Source organism: Plutella xylostella, chromosome 11 (genome assembly GCF_932276165.1).
Source record: "Plutella xylostella chromosome 11, ilPluXylo3.1, whole genome shotgun sequence".
NCBI classification, from domain to species: domain Eukaryota; kingdom Metazoa; phylum Arthropoda; class Insecta; order Lepidoptera; family Plutellidae; genus Plutella; species Plutella xylostella.
The window spans coordinates 3,430,125-3,451,893 of record NC_063991.1 but is presented as its reverse complement, the minus strand read 5'-3'; the positions used below and the strand labels follow the sequence as shown (position 1 = coordinate 3,451,893).

General features: G+C 41.0%; 1 protein-coding gene across 1 annotated transcript; it reads right to left on the bottom strand.

The window, feature by feature from the left end:
- Positions 1-368: 368 nt before the first annotated feature.
- On the bottom strand, positions 369-21,273 carry LOC105389711 (zinc finger protein 607). Its single transcript, XM_048623896.1, has 12 exons — positions 20,860-21,273; positions 20,185-20,412; positions 19,524-19,739; positions 17,953-18,828; positions 16,914-17,044; positions 16,532-16,603; positions 14,737-14,884; positions 13,797-13,897; positions 12,966-13,008; positions 11,721-11,819; positions 2,503-2,697; positions 369-897 (listed from the first exon to the last, which is right to left on the bottom strand). The coding sequence occupies exons 1-12, from the start codon at positions 20,962-20,964 to the stop codon at positions 718-720; spliced, it is 2,394 nt and encodes a 797-aa protein (XP_048479853.1). The 5' UTR covers positions 20,965-21,273; the 3' UTR covers positions 369-717.
- Between the last annotated feature and the right edge of the window lie 496 nt (positions 21,274-21,769).

The window sequence follows — 21,769 nt, the reverse complement described above, 5'->3', positions numbered from 1 at the left end:
CAAATCATAAACAAAAGTACGTTAAAAGGCAAATTCTCAGAATAACAACGAATAAAATATTAAAACATAAACAATTTCCTACTATTATAATCCATTCAAACTAAGTTGGCATGTCATTTCTATTGCATGCTTTGAAAACGCAGCTATTTTTATTTTAGTTGCATTACAGTTTCGTTCCTCGTTCATTCAATTAATCATGGTATAACTTGGTAGAATGCAAATGTACTTATCCTAGATATTTACTCGCGTATAAATTTTATTCCGGTATAGTTATTCTCGTGTAAGATGATGTTTGGACGAATTCGCCCTCACTTGTATTAAAAAAAATAGTTATATACAGTGGAGGTGGTGAAAAGAAACAAACAAAATATATAATATACAACTATAAGAGAAATTCAACCATGTATTTTATTTTAAAACCATGCTTACCACAAAAATTATAACGTTGCATGATTGCGTATTTTTTTATTTCCAATGCTTTATTTGCTACGCTATACAAGTACTCTAAAACAAAAATTGTTTTGATATTTCAGTTTCCTAACATTTCATACTCTCTTCTCTCTCTATTCGTGCTATCTCTCTTTACGCTCTATTCGTGTTATCTCTCACTTTTTGCTATCTCTCTCTTCCTACTGTCTCTCTCTTCGTGCTATCTCTCTCTTCCTACTGTCTCTCTCTTCGTGCTATCTCTCTCTTCCTACAGTCTCTCTCTTCGTGCTATCTCTCTCTTGGTGCTGTCTCTCCCCTCGTGCCGTCTCCCTCGCCCGCGCGGCGCCGGTGCCTCGCCGGCCACGGTATCTTCTCGTGCACGTGCTTCTGGTGCGCCACCGTCTCCTGTTTGCCCTTGAAGGTTTTCTCGCAGTATTTACACTTGAATTTTCTAATTTTCGCGTGTACCTGGCGACGAGGGGAAAGTAAATTAGGGTGCGTAAAGAATAGTGTTGGGCTGAATGTGGTTTGAACCGAAGTTCGGCTTCGGCCGAACATTTAACAGTGTGGTGCAAGTGGCCCTTAATAGAATTACTTATATTTTTTTTTACGAATGTTCGCTCTTGAAAAATTGCGATTAGCGAATAAGATGGTTTTCTTGATTTCGGGTAAAATTAAATAAATATCATGTGTTTAAGAGATATTTATATAGATACAGCGTATTAAAAAAAACCGAAGAATCTTTGTTTGATTACTTTTAGTATGAAGAATAAGTTTTTTTTCGCGGTGTTTAAAACCAAATTTGACACATTTATTGGGTATTGACCATAGAATAACAAGTACAAGTCTCGTTATTCTATGGTATTGACACTGCATCTGCATCTCTGTTAGATACTGTCTAAGTTTCTGTGGTAAGGCCCTTAGGGCCAAAGCACATAACGGCGTTGCGGCGCCGCGCCGCTAAAATCAGAAGTGTGCGTTGCCGCGTTGCAGCGTCGCGCAAAAGAGCGTTGTGCTATCGATTGCTACGGTAACAGTTCTTCTGATTTTTTTAATTGTGAATGGACGTGTCTCCGGCATCGATCGTCGAAAGAAGCTTATTTCTTATTTTTTATTAAGAAGGCATTACTCTGTTTTAAATAAACGACACAGAAGATACTGGATACTTTTACTTACTTTTCTCTAAAATACAAATCTTTAAAGATAGACGAAATTTTTCTACGACTACTTTCAAAGGAAGTTAGTGAGATAGAATGATTCCGCCATGAAAAACTATCAAAACTCCATACATTTGTGTTTGAAGTTAGAAGTGGAGACAGACTGGATAGAAACACACTGAATCATGGTCAACAAGTATGACGTCCTAACGCTGGAATGTAAGCCGCGTCACGGCCGATTTAAGCGTCGCGGCGCCGCAACGCGGTTATGTGTTTCGGCCCTTAAAGTGGCTAGGCATAGCTATAAAAACTCAGACAGTGTTTAACAGATGTTTAGAGCTATCAAACGCTGTATAAAAAATACAAAATTAATTTTAAAACACTCATCATCAGCCAATAGCTGTGCTGTGTCCTTCGAGTTCCTCTAAGGCGCAGTAATAGCTGAGTGGATGTGCCTTTTTGACACGCAGCATATTGTTCATTGTTTTGTACTGGTATTCTATCTTTACAATATATCTATATATTTTTTTTGTTTAATTTAATTATTACTTAAGTTCTATTTATATATACTTAGCTGTTTTTGAAAGTTAATGTATTTTTGTTTTTCTTTTTTTTTTTGCTGTGTGTCAAATAAATGATTTCTATTCTATTCAATAATCATCCACTGCTGGACATAGGCCTCTCCCAAGGAGCGCCACTACACTCGGTCCTCGGCCTTCCTCATCCAACCACTACCCGCCACCCGCCTAAGGTCGTCAGTCCAGCGGGCAGGAGGGCGTCCCACGCTGCGTTTGCCTGTTCGTGGTCTCCACTCGAGAACTCGTCTACCGGTTTAAAACACTCGTTAAACTATATTTAAAGTGTTTTGTGGCTGAAAGTAGCAAAATTATAGGCAGTAAGCCGTAAAACTACCAACCACGTGTTCATGCCTATATCTATTGGTGTAGGACTTGAACATCCTCGAGCACACGCGGCACGGGTACTTGGCCGCCTCGTGTATGTTCAAGTGCTGGTTCAGAGACGTCACTTTGGCGAATTCCTTCCCGCAAACAGCGCACCGGAACGTGCGGCTGTAGTGCACGTTCATGTGGTCCTGGAGGATGGTCGAGTTCTGGAAGGAAATGTTCAATAAATATAATATTTGTACAATAAAGAGTTAAATAAATAAATATTATATATATAATATTATTATATATTATTTATTATTATATATATAATATTATTTATTTATTGAACTCTTTATTGTACAAATATTATATTTATTGATATAAATAAAAATATTATATATATATGAGCTACCACCGCTCTCAATTATATTATTATTACAAAAGGTTGGCTTTAAATTTATAACTTGCACAGTATATGGACAGATAGAGACACACATAGATTTAATGCCGACATTAGGTTAATGTTCTTTTCCGCAACACAGCGTGAGTCAACTCTCTTTCGGCCCTCGTTGTGGCAACATCCTGTACGTCTAGTACAGGTTTGAGAGTTCGTCAAAAACTATAAAGTTTCAGTTTTCTCACATAAAAAGTGTCGCTTCTAGCGGAAACTATCATGAACTTTTGACAGATAATGTATGCAGGTGACAGAAGGAAACCAAAACCTTTTTCGTTTACATAAATTGCAAAACTCGTACCGGAGGCCCTGTATAAGTGACCCCTCGTTGTTGCAACACCCTGTATAACACTCACGTGGAAGTCTCGGCCGCACAGCTCGTTGTTGCGACACCCTGTATAACACTCACGTGGAAGTCTCGGCCGCACAGCTCGTTGTTGCAACACCCTGTATAACACTCACGTGGAAGTCTCGGCCGCACAGCTCGTTGTTGCGACACCCTGTATAACACTCACGTGGAAGTCTCGGCCGCACAGCTCGTTGTTGCAACACCCTGTATAACACTCACGTGGAAGTCTCGGCCGCACAGCTCGTTGTTGCAACACCCTGTATAACACTCACGTGGAAGTCTCGGCCGCACAGCTCGTTGTTGCAACACCCTGTATAACACTCACGTGGAAGTCTCGGCCGCACAGCTCGTTGTTGCAACACCCTGTATAACCCGGGATATTACCGGTCCACAGACGGGTGGAATACGCGCTGATCGTTGAGCAATACGACCAACACAACATGCTAAATCCTATCGAACACAAAATACATACTAGAAGCATCACCAACAAAAAAATGACAACTGCACGCTTTAAAAATATATACGGACGTAGAACGAATAAATACATAGTTCCTACACTATTTAATGAATTGCCAACCACACTTAAAAATGAAATAAATAATAAAAACCTGAAAAATAAACTTAAAGAATACTTTGTAAAAAACCTACCTACCTAAATAAACAACCATATTATACTTACGTATAGTACCTACCTATTTTTATTAAACAAAATGCTTTAAAACATACCTATAAATTAAATTTATAATCATAAAACTAATATCTGTCTTTCTATTAAAGAGCAACCTGTATATATAGCTGCCATCCATAAAAACTCTTATCTACGATCTATGACTGAACCAGTTCAAGCGGGCTACCGACCGAAACGCGTAAGCGACGCTGTTTGCATGGCGGTTACGACGTTTTTGCCGTGAGCCCGGTGTAGCTGACTTTAACTAACGCTAATTAAATTTTACTCACAATAAAATAGGTACTTGCTTTTGTATTAAGTCAGGAGTGTACGATGTGTTAAGATAATACCTATAAGTATAATACTTCACCGATTAATGTACTGTAATGTTTAACCGTGAATGTATCGTAATATTGTACCTACTATATGTGTAAATTCATTTTAATGTGCCAAGACAAACCATTCCTGTTTAATGGCGCTGTCAAACAAAAATGTAATGTATATATGCCTGTTTTTATAAATTTAAAAAAAAAAAAAAAAAAATAACACTCACGTGGAAGTCTCGGCCGCACAGCTCGTTGTTGCAACACTGATGTGTTTGTGTCTATGATCATCCTCTATGGAGTCTATGAGTCTATGGTTACCTCTTGTGACGCTAACTAATAAAATGGCCGTTTTACAACAAACACGTATATGTATTATTATTTATAATTAATTGCTAACCCGCAAATACTTCAAACACCCTGTATAACACTCACGTGGAAGTCTCGGCCGCACAGCTCGTTGTTGCGACACCCTGTATAACACTCACGTGGAAGTCTCGGCCGCACAGCTCGTTGTTGCGACACCCTGTGTTAGCGACGCGTTACAATATATACCTACCAACCAGTCACCCCACACACACACACGCATTGTTTAGTTGTAGTCAAATAAATTACTTAAATACCTAGTTAATTAAACCTAAGTAGAATCGTTAGGTACTGTTTCATATAAATATGGATGTCTTACCTACTTACTGATACCTACTGTATGCATTTTGTATGTATATTTAACCGTGCATTATTTTAATAAACATACGTTTTTTCATAAGGCGTGCGACCGGTAACCGGTACGTCACGAGGGTCCCGCGCGGTGCGGGGGGATGGCACCGAGTCTATATAAGGCCAAATTTCTAATCACACATGTGCTCACTTACATAGCGGCCACTGGACGCACGCCTTCGTCAACCTTAAATAGTTGTTTTACTCCATCCTGCAAGTTACAACCCCTACAAGCTGGTCTTCAAGCCGGATTACTGGAGAACCACTGCTGGAGAACGACCTGGAATGTTCACCACGCCACCGCCGCTACGCAAGATGGTACAAACTCGCAGCGCGCACGAACGGGAGAAGATGGCGCTTCTAGAACAATCCACTCGGGATGGACCATCTGGTCTCGACGTCAACGTGGCGACGTCTGAGAAAATAACTACCAAGAACGAGCTGAAGGCATGCGAGCCGCCCGTACGAAAAGTGGGTAGCTGCATGAAGATGGAAATTGGCTGCCACAAATCTTCCACCTCCAAGAAGATGTCCATGGCATCAAGCAAGCGGTCCATTGAGGCGAGGAAGAAACAGCTGGAGCTGGAAGCAGCAGAAGCGATCGCCAATATCAATAAAAAGCTGATCGAAAAGAAACTGGAAGCGGACATCGCCGCACTAGAAGACTGTTCTAAAAATAGTGCCACGTCATACTCATCAGTGAACGTGTCACAAAAGGTGGAACAGTGGTTAGAACATAGCCATCACGACGCTAACGATCCGCCGCGGCCATCAACCATACCGCCGCCGCCCGGTGAACCACGCCACGACGCGGCCGCCCTACCCTCAACCGTGCGCGATATCGCGCAGTCGCCGCCGCCGCCGCCGCCAGCGCAGCCGCCCTCGGACATGCAGCAGCTGGTCCAGGCCATGAAGGACATCGCCGTCGCCGCAGCTACGAGTACTCCGCACTCCCAGATGCTGAGCCGTCTGTCCACGCCGAGAGATCTACCTACCTTCGCCGGCGATCCACTGGAATGGCTGAACTTCGTGCAGGCCTATGAAGAATCTACAGAGGTCTGTCACTTCACCCCCAAGGAAAACATGTGGAGGCTGAGGAAGTGTCTCCGTGGTCCTGCTCGGGACTCCGTCACGGCGCTGCTGGTGACGGCCGCCGCGCCCGAGACGGTGATAGGCGCCCTGCAGCTGCAGTATGGAAACCCTGACGTCATCCTGCCCAGGATCATACAGGATCTAAATCGGCTACACGCAGTAAGTGACGATTATCAAAAAGACATTATTAGCTTCTCAGTTAAAGTTCAGAACTATGTTGCAGCTGTGCTAGCATTAGGCCGTGACGAATATTTGCAGGGTATGAGCATTGCATCTGTTATCCTATCAAAGTTACCACCTGTATTAATTTCTAAGTGGAGTGACTACGGATATTCACGAATAAACGAAGGTACGAAATCTAGATTACAAATATTGTCTGATTTTTTGAGTGAGGAAGCATTAAAAATAACTAAAACAGCTGTTACTTTGACCGTACCTAAGTTTCGTAAACATAATGATCATAATTACTCTCAGTCTGTATTATTGCAAAGTGTTAACTCTAATGATAAATGTCGTTATTGTCGTACATCTAAACATGACTTGCCAGAATGTAAAAGGTTTAAAAAGGCTTTGCGCAAAGATAGGTGGAGTTACATTAAACGTAGTGGTCTATGTTATAAATGTTTAATTTCGCGGCACAGTAAGGAACAATGCTCCGCACCTGTTTGTGATATAGATAACTGTGGACAGTCGCACCATAAGTTGCTACATTATAACATGAATAACTCATCTCAAAATAGTGTAAACATTTCACATTTCACCCTCTGAGCCCTTGGTGTCTGAGCCTATTGTAGAAACTGTTACAAATGTTAACGTAATGTCTAAAGTATTGCTAAAGGTTGTGTCTGTAAGTATTAATGGTCCAAATGGTATTATTAACAATGTTATTGCTTTGTTAGATGACGGTTCTACCGTTACAATGATAAGCGCAGGGCTAGCTAATAAGTTGGGCTTACAGGGACACAAACAAACAATGCGCGTGTGTGGTGCGTGGAACGACACAGAAATGGTATGCGATAGTCAGATAGTTCAGTTGGATTTATGTAATAATAATGGGGACTTGTTTACCATCAAGGCGCGTAGTGTAAATAAATTAAATTTACCTGTACAAAATACATTGTCTGTTGAAACCTCTAAATATTTACACTTAGCTAAAATAAAAGATCAATTAATTAAAGGGATACTTAAACCGGAATTACTGATAGGACAGGATAATTATCATCTTTTGCAACCTATGCAGGTCATTAAGGGTAAGGTTAATGAACCGTATGCTACACTCACACCGCTGGGGTGGTGCCTCCACGGCTGCGTGCCACACTCACCCGCCGGGGCCGCCTGCCACTCCTCACTGCTCGTCTGCTGCCGGGAACCGGAGGAAGAGTCGGAGTGCCAGCGCATCCTGCGTGACATGCACGACGAGGTGCGTCGCTCCTTCACCATCGAGTCCATGGGTGTCTCGCAGAAACCGCGGCAAAACTCGCTGGACGTTCAAGCAGTGAACCATCTGGACCAGAATTCTGTGTTGCTGAATGGAAGGTGGTACGTCGGCTTACCGTGGAAAACAGCTGATGTTAACCTGCCTAACTCGAAACCTAACGCTATGAAACGTCTGGAGAACGTGGAGAAGAAGATGAAGGTTTTTCCCTCAGGTACAGGGAACGGGTGCAACGCCTACTGGACAATGACTTCGCCGAGGAGCTGACGTGTACACGTACTTCGCCTAGAATTTGGTACCTACCTCACTTCGGGGTCGACAACCCGAATAAGAAAAAACTGAGATTAGTATACGACGCCGCCGCTAAAACTGATGGATTTTGTCTCAATGACTATCTACTAACGGGTCCTGACCTACTTATGTCGCTGTATGGAATTATGTTACGCTTCAGGGAAAAAAGAATAGCCGTGACAGGAGACATAAAGGACATGTTTCTTAGGATTAAAATTAATCCTGAGGATCAAGATGCATTGAGATTTCTATGGCGCGACCAACCGGAAGAACCTGTGAAAACCTACGTGATGACGTCACTAATATTTGGCGCCAGCTGTTCACCATTCATCGCACAGTATGTGAAGAATAAAAATGCACTCAGGTACAGTGCTCCAAAATTGATAATGCGCATAGAAATCCTTGACAGATCGGTTGTTTTCGATTATGTGACACATGATATTGACTCCTATTTCTTTCGAACAAGGTGCAAAATGCAAGTGTTTTTTTAAGGCTCTTACGGTTTAATGATTCGGGTGTGAAGATCTGCATGTGCATTATTAATTTTGGACAAGTGTACGAGTCTACGATGCCGGCCGCCGTCCACGCTATATGTAAACAACACTACGCAGATGACTATATAGATAGTATAGACGACGAAAATATCGCTATACAGCTTGTGAAGGATATTGTTTACATTCACAGTCAGGGTGGTTTCGAGATAAGAAATTGGACAAGCAACTGCTCAGCTGTTTTGGATGGGTTGCCTCAAGAATCTCTGGGCAATACAGCTGTTAATTTGAATATGGACCAACATAATCAAGGTGAACGAACTCTTGGCCTTATCTGGTATCCGAAGAATGACTGCCTTAGCTTCGACGTCTCGCTGAAGAAAATTCCTGAAAATATAAGGGACGGTTCTAAGAAACCCACGAAAAGGGAAATGCTGCGGGTTATAATGTCCATCTTCGATATACTGGGGTTTCTTTCACCATTTACGATAAAAGGAAAGATTATGTTACAATGTACCTGGAAAAATGGATTACAATGGGATGACGTCATCACTGATAGCATTCATGAAAAATGGTCTGAATGGATAAATTTATTACAGCGCGTGGGCTCATTAAGCGTGCCCCGTTATTATCAAATTCCAATGGGTGCGAGCGAGAAAGAAGATGTACTGAATGTACTGAATAACATCGGGCCGGTCTCGCCTAGCAACAGTGACGCGCCGCCTCCAGCTGGCTATACAAACTTACAGCTACATATATTTTGCGATGCGTCGACTCAAGCTATGTGTGCTGTGGCTTACTGGCGCTGGGAAACTAATGTTATTCGAACAGCATTCGTATCGAGTAAATGCAGGGTTGCTCCTGTGAAACACATGTCGGTGCCGCGATTGGAGCTACAGGCAGCACTTCTAGGAGCTCGGCTCGCTGATAACATTGAAAGGGAACACACAATGAAGCCTATCAAAAGGATATTTTGGAGCGATTCCAGTACTGTTCTACACTGGATAAAAAATGATGCAAGAAATTATAAATCATTTATTGCGCATCGGCTAGGGGAGATTGATGAACTCACGCACACCAGCGAATGGAGATATGTACCTACGAGTGTGAATGTCGCCGATGTTGCTACGCGGGAAACTTGCGAGTTTTCGGTGTTCGAGAACGAGTGGTTTCATGGCCCGGCGTTCCTTCTCGACGATGAGTCATCATGGCCGCGGGGTATACTTACTCCTCAAGTGAACGAGTTGGACCTGGAATGCGTAACGGTTGTACAAACGAACCCGTTGGACACAAGATTCGTTCCTGACCCGCTGAAATTTTCATCATGGTTGCGGCTACTCAGATCTACGAGTGTTATGATATCATTTATTGATATAAAAATTAAGAAACTCACCGGTGTCATTAACGGAGATATGATGATAAGAGCTGAAAGGTTATTAATTAAATATGCGCAGATGCAGAGCTTCCCCGATGACCTGAAGGACCTGAAAAAGATAAACACATTAAGTAAATCAAGTAAATTACTTACCTTGTCACCTTACCTGGACGACTTCGGAATCCTGCGTGTTGGAGGTCGCATCGAAGCTGCGCGCGACGTGCCCGCAGACATGAAGCACCCCGTCATCCTCGATGGCCGCCATCACATCGCTCGCCTGATAGTCAAGCACTTACACATCCGTGCTGCTCATGGGAATCATGAAACTGTCGTCAACGAGCTGAAACAAAAATACTGGGTGCTGAAAATTCGACCAACTGTGAAGCGAGTAGCCATGGAATGTATGGTCTGCAGAATAAGAAAGGCTGAACCTAGACCACCTAGAATGGGTGACCTACCGGAAGCACGCATGGCCCACCATCAACGCCCCTTCACCTTCTGTGGGCTGGACCTGTTCGGCCCCATGGAAGTCACTGTGGGAAGAAGGAGGGAAAAAAGATACGGCGTCCTCTTCACGTGTCTGACTGTGCGAGCCATACACATAGAACTGGTGGCTACACTGACCACAGACTCCTTAATAATGGCGCTACGCAGACAAGCATGTCGTCGTGGGTGGGCACAGCAGCTGTTCTCAGACAACGGAACTAATCTACGCGGCGCAGACACTGAACTGAGGAGATCAATACAGGACTTGGATCAACAAGTTTTAAAGTCAGCTGCTATCAACTACGGAACCACTTGGACATTTATTCCACCTACAAGCCCACACTGGGGTGGGGCGTGGGAGAGACTTATTCGTTCAGTCAAGGCGTCACTAAAGATAATCCTGAGGGAACGCGCCCCTAGAGAAGAAGTCCTACTCACTCTGATGGCCGAAGTGGAACAAATTGTCAACAGTCGTCCGCTGACGCATGTCAGTGTTGAGCCTGGATCGAGCGAAGCGCTCACACCTAATCATTTTCTGCTGGAGTCATCGTCGAACCTACCTGTCCTCGGAGAATTCTGTGAATCAGACCTGTACTTGCGAAAACAATGGAGGATTTCGCAACGGCTGGCAGATATGTACTGGTCTCGCTGGGTAAAAGAATTTCTGCCGGAACTGATACCTAGAAGAAAATGGACGGATGAAGTACCACCTATAAAAGTTGGTGATCTGGTGGTGATAGTGGACGGGAACGCCCCGAGGAACATGTGGCTGCGAGGCGTCGTGGAGGCGGTGCTGCCGGGCAAGGACGAGCGAGTGAGGGTGGTGGACGTGCGCACCCGCGCCGGGCTGGTGAGGCGCCCCGCGACCCGCGTCGCAACTATACCTGTAGGTTAGGAGTGCTGCCTCAGCACTAGGGTGGGGAATGTTAGCGACGCGTTACAATATATACCTACCAACCAGTCACCCCACACACACACACGCATTGTTTAGTTGTAGTCAAATAAATTACTTAAATACCTAGTTAATTAAACCTAAGTAGAATCGTTAGGTACTGTTTCATATAAATATGGATGTCTTACCTACTTACTGATACCTACTGTATGCATTTTGTATGTATATTTAACCGTGCATTATTTTAATAAACATACGTTTTTTCATAAGGCGTGCGACCGGTAACCGGTACGTCACGAGGGTCCCGCGCGGTGCGGGGGGATGGCACCGAGTCTATATAAGGCCAAATTTCTAATCACACATGTGCTCACTTACATAGCGGCCACTGGACGCACGCCTTCGTCAACCTTAAATAGTTGTTTTTACTCCATCCTGCAAGTTAGAACCCCTACACCCTGTATAACACTCACGTGGAAGTCTCGGCCGCACAGCTCGTTGTTGCAACACTGATGTGTTTGTGTCTATGATCATCCTCTATGGAGTCTATGAGTCTATGGTTACCTCTTGTGACGCTAACTAATAAAATGGCCGTTTTACAACAAACACGTATATGTATTATTATTTATAATTAATTGCTAACCCGCAAATACTTCAAACACCCTGTATAACACTCACGTGGAAGTCTCGGCCGCACAGCTCGCACACGGCCGACGGCGGCGCGCGCTTCTGTCTCCGTCGAGGGGTGGTCTGCTCTGTGAGCGGCGGCGAATACCTCTGATACAAGAGAAAAAGTACCGATTTATATCAACTAGATGGCCTGGAGAATTTTATACCGCCTCTTACAATACCGTATCCTACCCTTCTTATATAAAAAAAAAAACCAAAAACAACACTAAGTGCCAATTTCTCCATTTTCGGTTATATAACCGACAGGGACTGATTTATAAATTAAACGTCATCTCCATATAAAATTCATGACAGATGTGTCAAAAGTTAACCACTACTCCCTGGTTATGCTCTAACCGAGAATGGTGAAATTAGCACTAAAGGCCAGTTTTTTGATCCCTAGTTAACTCAACCATTGGTCAAAAATGGCAACCATTAGTTATAAACCATCAAAATTCTTATGCAGCTGTCATGCTTGACACGTCCTTTAACTAATGGTTAAAGTTGACCACGGATCAAAAAACTGGTCCTTACACCACCAGTGTTATGTTAGTCCCAATGTAATAGGGGGCGGGCCTATTGCCATTTTAAGGGCACATCCAAGACCCGAGAACAAATATCTGTGTTTAAACAAATGTCTGCCCCAGCCGGGAATCGAACCCGGGACCTTCGGCTCAGTAGTCAGGGTCACTAACCACTACGCCACTCGGTCGTCCGTACAAGAAAAAAGTACCAATTTATATCAACTAGCTGGCCCGGAGAAATTTATACCGCCTCTTAAATACCCTATCCCACCCTTCTTATATACCCTTTAAACCTTCGCTGGACTTCCTCGAATATTTCAAGCCAATTCGGTACAACCGTCGTCGAGTTTTAAGCAGATGTCGAGTTTTATTTATTATTTATGTATTGGTCGTCACCATAAATAGTAAAACATACGTATGTAAAACACCTTCATATTATTATAACCTTTTCGCAATACCTACCGTCCTCGAAATATAATAGGCCCGTTTGGACAGCTACACAAATTGGCTATTTACTCTTGATTTACTTGATGAAATACAAATATATAATATTTAACGGCCGAAAGAAAAAAGAACTTTTGAAGTACCAAAAGTTACTTATTGTTTAGATTTTTAAAGATTTAGATTTGACACCAGCTGTCATCCAATACATTTTGGCTCTGTCCAAACGGGCCTCTTTTATTTCGACAACTGTAAGTTACGTACTAAGTTAGTAATAACAGATGCTCACCGGTTGCAAGGCAGGATGAGAAGTAGAATCTTCAATTAGGGATCTGTAAACATAAATAAAAAAGGCAAAGTTTACATTAAATTATAGAGCTTCCACGGTTATTGCATTTTTGACGTTTTCTTATGTCTGGTAAGTAAAATTGGTTTTCCTATTCTATTCTATTCTGAGAGGGGCGAAGTTCCTGTACGTGGCTCTCTCGAGTGAAACCTGTGTACCTACATATCCCCTTGATTTCAGCTCAGCCAGCCTAGCTCCCGAGTAAACTGGAGTAGCAAGCCTGGGTGTTGCAATAGAAGAGATAGGCGCTCTGTTGGTCCAAGAATAGTTGGTTTTCCTTTGCAGTCATCAGATATGTATGGGATTTCGAATGTCAAAAGACCAATAATATTTAGGGCCTGTTTCACAATGTCTGGTTAGTGGCTACCTGTAAGATAAAACACATGCTGTCACTGTCAAAAAAATAATAACAGAGAGTGACAGCATGTATTTTATCTCATAGGTAGCCACTAACCAGACATTGTGAAACAGGGCCTTAGTGTCGTATCACATGTCTTGTATTACAACAAATCTGTTAATCTCAGTGATATTTTAATACGAACTAGATGGCGCGTACTCGTAAGTGCCTTAGAATTAAGGTGTTGCAAAAAGGGTGTACAAAAAACATGGTTACGTGACTTTTTACTATGGAGAAAGAATATATTTTTTCGCAAATTTTGAAATTCTGAGATCATTTTCGGGCTTAGAATATATAGCTGCACATACGGTAGGTTTCCGATTAGTATAACCTTTTTGCAACACCTTGTATATCATGGTCGTAATGTATGTACTCACGTCGGGTTGTGCCTCTCGCTGACTTGCAGGTGCGTCTCTAGAGCCTCCAGCGACACGAACCGCACGTCGCACTCGCCGCAGCGCGGGCCGTCGATCGGCACCTTGTTGGAACACCAACACAATGTTATATTTATGTTTACTGTTTGTTAAGTAAATAACTATGTAGGTTTTAAGCATTGTTATATTATGTAGGTATTTACATATCGTTTTAATATGCAGTTTATAATTTATCTCTTGCTTTCACACGTTACCCTTTTTCATATTGACTATTTCCTATATATGTGGTTGTTTGGAAGAGATTACTTTTAGTAATAAAGCCGCCGATTGTACTATTTCTTTTCTATGTTTGTGAAACTGATTCTTTTTGTATGCAATAAAGAGAATTTTATCTTTTATTTTATCTTTAACTGTGGCAGCATCTCTCTCTCTCTCTCTCCTACCGACGTGTGTGCATATTGTTAATCATCTAATAATAAATAAAATTGCAGTAAAATACATAATCAACGTGTATAATCAAGCACACAGTCCCGCTTCGCTAAAACATCGTTACATAGAGACATTACAAACGTGTTGTGTGTCAGAGTAAAATTTATTTTGTAAGCTTAAGAAATAGATCACCACTTCGATATAATCGATTAGACTCTTAGAATTAGAAATTAAGTATGAAATACCACTTAGATAGACATTTGCGAAAAGTAATGATAGCTTACAAAGTAATAAATTTATCAAAAATGTATATTGAAAGTTGCCCCCATAGGACGATATAATATGAAATAGTTTACATTATTGAGTTGCCTTAGGGCTGATTTTTCAGCTTGATTGACAGCAACAATTTTATTCCTCAGATAACACTTATCTGACTATTATAATATCTGCATAAACCCTCAGTGACGGCTGCACTGCAAATCCATGTCGACACACACGACACTCGTGCACTGACCTGCCTCGTGTCGCCGGGGTGCGAGTGCGCCATGTGCCGCCGCTGTCCGCCGGCGGACGACAGCGAGTGTCCGCACAGTCCGCACGCCAGCTCCGTCGGACCGCAGCCGTGGCTGTAGCGCTTGTGCGTGAATAGGGCCCAGTAGCGGCTGCGGATTTAGGTTTAGAAAGAAAGAAAGAAAGAAATACATTTATTCAGTGCACTTAACACACACACCAAATACAAAAAGAAAGAAAATTAGATAATAAAACACATAAAATAACATTACGTTTACATGTTTTACACTCGTGTGTGGGATGTTAAACATGTCGAGAAGCTAAGGGTGCTTACATAGAGAATCGTGTTTCCTGTACCTGCCTGTACCGGTAACCTGATTATGCGAAAGCGCTCATGACATTTAAAAATCCGGGAAACGCTCCGTGAGTGAGCGCTTTCGCATAATCAGATACAGGGAACCCGATTCTCTATGTAAGCACCCTAACTCCTGTTTATTTGCACCAAGAAATAAAATTACAAAACAGAAAATTAAAATTTTTACTTGAGATGGAAGATAGTGAGTTTATAAAGGATTGTCAGACAGTTGTGGTCCGAGCCAGTGGCGGCTGCTCCTCAAGTGCGCCCGTGCAACGCACTACCATTTAAAAACCTTCTAAATATGTACCTTCCTTCTTCCTATACCATACTAGATACGTGTAAAAAAAACTTCACAAAAAATACCAATATACCTACCTAACAACCGTAATACCTACCCTAAACAGAAATTACATAAATCTGATTATCGTTACGAGTTAAATTAAATCGAGCTGGCCTATTTTGATTTCTACAGCGAAAGAATTAGATCTTATTTTTGCTTGAACAAAAACGGCCTCGTGCGCTCGGATTGTCGCACGGAGAGAGCTCCTACATGTAGTATGAAACAGGATGGAAATCGCCCGGCGCGTGAGACGGAAGATGCTCAGTACAAACTGTATGCAGTTCTAGGATAAATTCGTGCGCCGCACGCGACCGGAAATTGCCGAAATAATACGAATGACGCCACGGGAATCGGGAGGCGCGGGCGGCGGCCTTGACCTACGAACGATGCACTTGTCTTGTCATGTCATAGTCAGTTTCACCTTTCGCGCGCGAATACGTAATTAATTTGCTAATTACTTATTAACTAAGAAAGTAGTAAAGATTTCGTGAGTGTGTATGTGTGTGTGTGAGTGAAAATGAGTGCAAAATACAATATTGACTTCATAAAAAGCAATAGGACATTGCAAAATAGACTGGACATTAAATCTGCTGGGCCGCCTCGGCCTTTAGTACAAAACAAAAAATGAAACTTACGAGTATAAGTACCTATCTGAATTTTCAAAAGTGAAATGTTCAATAAAAAGGAAAGGTTATGTGGATGTGAGAAACTAAATGCTTTATTTTGCTTTCCGTGTGTTGTTTTCGTTTCGGCGGAGAAGCTATTTCGCGTCAATAAATAAGGTAAAATATACTTATAATTGTTCTACTTCTAATTGTAATAGTTAATCTATTTTTCTCCAAAAAATTACTAAACCCATAAAGTGCACCACCGGGTATCTGAGGCACCAGCCGCCACTGGTCCGAGCATATACATAATTATACACTCGTATATGGGATGTTAGGTGCAGAGCGAATTCATGTTTACATGTATTACACTCAAGTGTATGACGTCACGAATGGTGCGGAATAAATTCATAATTAAACATAGCTACAATATTTATTTTATTTATGTTTTAACTTTAGTTTAAGTTAAACTAGGTACATAAATAAAAGTACTTACTGAAATAATTCTCCGCAAACATCACATTTGTAGCTGTCAACGTGGTAGGTTAGATGAAATTTCGCTGATTTTCTGAAAATATTAATAAGTTAATTTAAAAACTGACTTTTAAAAGGCCCTGTCCGCTGCTTACGATAGAGATGTGGGTTCAAATCCGGCTCTAGAGATCTGAGACTACCTACTTTATTACACTGCTTGAGATGTACCAAATGGGTCCTTTGGAATTTTAGTATAAACATTCAGCAAATATCTTCCCAGCCGGGAAACCAACCCGAGACCTAGATAATAAGCCAAATTGTTACAAACACAACTATGGACTAATGTCTGAAATAAATATTATTCTTTTCTTTAATCTGGGACACCCTGTATAGTTCTCGCTCACTTGTTATAAGTCTTGAAGGGGCACTCCTTGCACTTCCACTCGTAGTCGTGGTGTATCTCCATGTGGCTCTTCACAAACCGCGCGGTGCGGAATCTAAAGTGACACGTGAGACACTCGTACGGGCCCCGCGTCTGTAACATAACAAATTATACAGTAAATTGTAGTAAGTGCTTGTCAGGAAAGAGCGGTCAGCGGCAGCTCAGTCGGGTAAGAACCCGCTTCTGCACTGACATGTACCAATGAGTTCTTTGAATTTAGGTACAATGTATACCATCGCACTTACGGTGAAGGAAAACATACGGTAAGGAAACCTGCATATCTAGATTTAGCACATCTAGATATTATGTGAACCCACCAACCCGCAGTGGACCAGCGTGGTGGGAAATGGTCCAAGCTTAGGAAGGCAGTTTAGACCTTGGGGATATGCACAAAGGTTCCACTCGAGAGAGCCAGGTGCAGGTACTTACACCCCCACAGAGAATAGAATAGAATAGAGTGGATACAGTCAATTAGTACCTACATACATACATAAATATCCTGAAGACTGTAATCCTCAGAGGTGAGTTGCAAGTTTTTCACAAGCTTTTCGCTGTACATTTGTACTCTCGTGATAGGTCGCGAGCTGTATCGCCATTTTTGAATGAGTACAATGCACTTACGGTACACATCTAGAATCTAGATAATTATGTGAAGTTTTACTAACGATGTTTTCCTTCACCATAAGTTGTTATTATTATTATATTATTATCACCATATATATTGTTATTGTAATTGTTTTTAATTTTAATATAATGTTACTAACCTAGATAATAAGCCAAATTGTTTCTAACACAACTGTGGACTCATGTCTGAAATAAATATCATTCCATTCTATTCTATAAGAGTTTATGGTAAAATTGAAAATAAAACCTAAATTCCTTATTTCTAAAGAATTAATTAGTACATGACAGGATTCGAACCCAAACTGGAAATTCAATGATTTGAGAGCACTAAAATTAGAATTTGTGCCTACAGAATCGAAATCAAAATACAATCTTACCGGACAATGGTGTTTCATATGTTTCTCCAGGCCAGACTGTTTCGTGAATCCAACATAGCACAAAGTGCACACAAACGGAGAGTTCAAATAGTTCTTCCCAAACTGTCTTTCTTCGATTATCTGTTTTTTCTCCTCTTCAGTCAGTGTAGTGATGTGGAAAGTCTCGAAAACCTCTTCATCCACCTCCATACCATTTTCGAGCATTGTAGTTGAGTGTTTTTCTTCTTTTACTTTGACAGGTTCAGCTTCAGTATCAATATCATTTTCTTTAGTAGTTATGTCGTCAGGATATGTCGTTTTGAACCAAATGTTGTTTATGATTATTGGAGAAATGTCTGCTTTCTGTTTTGTGACGCTATCATCATTAGCGGTTGTGTTGACATTAAGTGACACATCATGTGTGCTTTCAATAACCTCCTCATGGCTTATACCATTAGGATCGAACCGTTTCAAGTCATCATTCCAATTATTTTCGTTAATTTGTTGTTGTTCATCATTAACTTGTTGTTCAGTGCTATTGTTTTCTTTCTTTTTCCTAATAATAACGGTTTTAACTATAGGCGCGTTTGTGACACCGATGTTGCTGACTATCGTAGCATTACCAGTGTCATTAGCTTCATTATTTTCGTTAACAATTCTATTATCATCATAATCATTGCCGCAAGCTTCTCTTAGAATTGAATCAACTAAATCCTTTGTATCATGGTCATTATCAACTATTTCATACTTAATATTCTCTTCTATTTTGTACAGATTTATTATTTTTTCAGGATCATTAAGTTCCACTTTAGTTGTCACATCGGAGTTATTAGTTTTGACATCAGTTTGGATGTCTTTTTCAGCCTGTTCAAGTTTTTTTATATTATCTTCGGTAAGCTGAAATTTTGTTGTATTGTTAAATTAAGGACTCATATTATGCCGTGTCCCCAGTAGGCAAACTGTTAGCGACCGACTGAGTTTGCGCCCATCGTATCGATTTAGTAAACTCTTCCATATATTTGAAATGGAGTGTTCACAGTCTGCTAGTTTAGTACGCAGTTTGCAGCGTTACGCGCGCTGAATATCTCAGTATTTCGCTGCTAAAAGTTTGCCTAGTGGGGACACGGCCTAATAAGAGTATGTTCAAACAGGAGTTCTAACAGAATTTAGTAGTTAATTAACATTATAGTTTCAGGGAAGTATTAAACAGCCACAACTACATAATTTCCGTTTCTGTAATGGCTGAAGTAAGGGAATTCATTGTTTGACTGACTCTTTGCCTCCTCCAGTGTTGTATCAACTGCACCTTAAATACAGCTAATCTGACCCAACCCTCAAACCCTTTCATCTCAATCCAGCTCTAGTGCTTGTAACCAACAGGCTAAGAAAAATATGTATTTATTATTTTCTACTTTGAAATACACATTCAAAGGCAGAACTACTCATAGTACATTAAGGGGCAGAGAAACCTGATCCCTCTCAGAAGCATTATTACTATGAGAGGGGGGTCAGGTTTCTATGCACCTGACCGTACATGTACTAATCGCATGTTTGTAAAATCATAAAAAAAAAACACTGTTCAGCCAACATACCGTCCCACGTTTGAGCATGCCGATCATCAGCTGGTGCGATTTCTTACTCTTCAGCCGCATCTTCATGTAATTCTTCAGCGCCTCGTGGCACCGCGGGCAGACGTACAGCGTCGAGCTGTCGTTGTGGTCTATGCCCGTCAGCAGCTTGTAGATGTATGTCACGGAGCTGTTGCACGGAACCATGATGAGTTTACTCCGGTAACAGACTATGCATGCCTGAAAGATAATGGGCACTTTGGTATACCATATACTTAATAGAAATGAGTTAATAGTAAAAAAAAAATGGGTTTAAGTATTATCATCTTCATCAGCCTACAGCAGTCCACTGCTGGATTTAGGCCTCTCACAAAGCATCCCACTGGATGTGGCCTATAGATTTCTACATCCAATCAAGATTTATTATTATACTTATCATATTATGGCAGTTTCCCCAAAATAGTTGTCAGTTTGGAGATATACCCATCCAAACATATTTTTTTTATACATACAGAATATAGGAGAGTTAGTACAATATTTTACAGTCATTTCTTGGTTTTCAACGGAGTTATTAATTAACTTTAATATTCTATCAAACGTCATAGGAGTCTTGCTATATTTTACTAAGTATAATTTTACCACAACTGTCTTGTAACTATACTTCATTGCCTTAATAAAAACATACCATTGAAGTTTGAGGCGCTGCAATCATCTTGTCATGAGTTTTTAGACTTCTCAAGTTCATTTGCATGTAGTTTTTCAGGGCCCCTTCGCATTGCTTGCACAGGTAGTGTGGCAGTGCGTCTGTGTCTTCATATGGTAGACACAGGAGCACCGTGTAGACTTGACCGCACACCTCCTTGATCTCAACCAGGTTTGGGTGAGTCGAGAGACATATTCTGCATGCCTGCAACTAAATTGGCACACTAATATTAGGAAGAGGAATGGTTTGTAGGTATATGTATACAGTCTGCAAAAGAGATTTGTGTACCACCTTAGTGTAAACAGCTTACTCTCTGGACCAATATTATTTTATTGACACAAACAATCAATCTCTATACGTATTGTTCATGTCTCATATCATGTTTCACAGTGTTAGAACTGCGGTGGCCTGTGTAGCTCTTTTGCTGACTGTAATAAACTAAGAAACTGCGGCACCAATTTTTTTAAATCCTGTAATGTAAGGCTAACAACGCTAGTATGAAGTATGAGTGCTCAAAGAGTTTGGTAAGTGGAGGTTGGTCCAGTGTTTGAATCTAGAGCTCTGATTACATACATAGGGATGGAAAATCATATTATTTTTTTACTACCAGAGGTAATAATTATGAATGAATACGTATATTTTTGTAATAAAACTTACCTGGGCCCTGTTAACTGTAACAGGGGTGGTCTCTTCATCATCTTCTATATAACATTCCTCATAATCACATACAAAATCCGTGTCAGGCAATACTTCTTGTTCCATTTTCTCGAATATTTAGGACTATATCGTGATAAAACTCCTTTTGGTGAGACCTTCGACCATAAACCTATTAATGGACAAGACTTATCACAATATTATACTATGAGCTGTAGTGAAAGAACCTGAAAATTCTTTGCTATTTCTGCTTCTAAAGATAATTTTTACGAAATATAAGCACATATAAACACACCGGGAAATCAAAACAAGGACAAAGAGTATTTAAATGTTTTCATTTCACACGCAACAAAGAGAATATTGTAAAGACGCCATTTTAGTTTTTGACTTGTTTTGGTTGGCAACGTTTGTTGACGTTTGGAATGACATAGCATAGCCGAAGCGTTCAAAAAATTCTTTTTCTAAATAAAGTCAGAGAGTGCCAGCAAAAAAACCAACCCGCGTGAATATTCTGAGGAAGTAGGATCCTCTGCCATTTTTATGGAAGTTTGTTAAAATAAAAATATGCTATTGCGTCGTTGCTGAGATAATATAGCTTATTCGGAATGTTCCTCAGCCATGATCCATGCTTTAATTATTTAATGCTACCACCCCACTTGGCTATTCGTATTTGCCAAAATTATTGCTGAATTTGCCTACATTGCAAAAAACAAATAAATACGAATAGCCAAGTGAGGTGCCAGCATACCTACAACTCATTAAATAAAATAGAACTACATCATAGATGGCGCTAGTAAAGCCGTCATACTGCGACACTGCATTTTGTTATTGCGGAGCTGTATAAAGGTTTATAATCCCCTTATTCATAAAAAAGTTACTGGACGCTTTAGCTAATGGGAGATTTTCAACCATA

Bases quoted from the DNA above. Each gene is read 5' to 3' on its own strand.
- LOC105389711 (XM_048623896.1), bottom strand. From the start codon at position 20,964: ATGGAACAAGAAGTATTGCCTGACACGGATTTTGTATGTGATTATGAG. The intron at 19,740-20,184 runs GTATGTTTTTAT...ATTATCTTTCAG, and splicing joins CAGCGCCTCAAACTTCAATG to GCATGCATAGTCTGTTACCG. The intron at 13,898-14,736 runs GTCAGTGCACGA...TGTTCCAACAAG, and splicing joins ACCCCGGCGACACGAGGCAG to GTGCCGATCGACGGCCCGCG.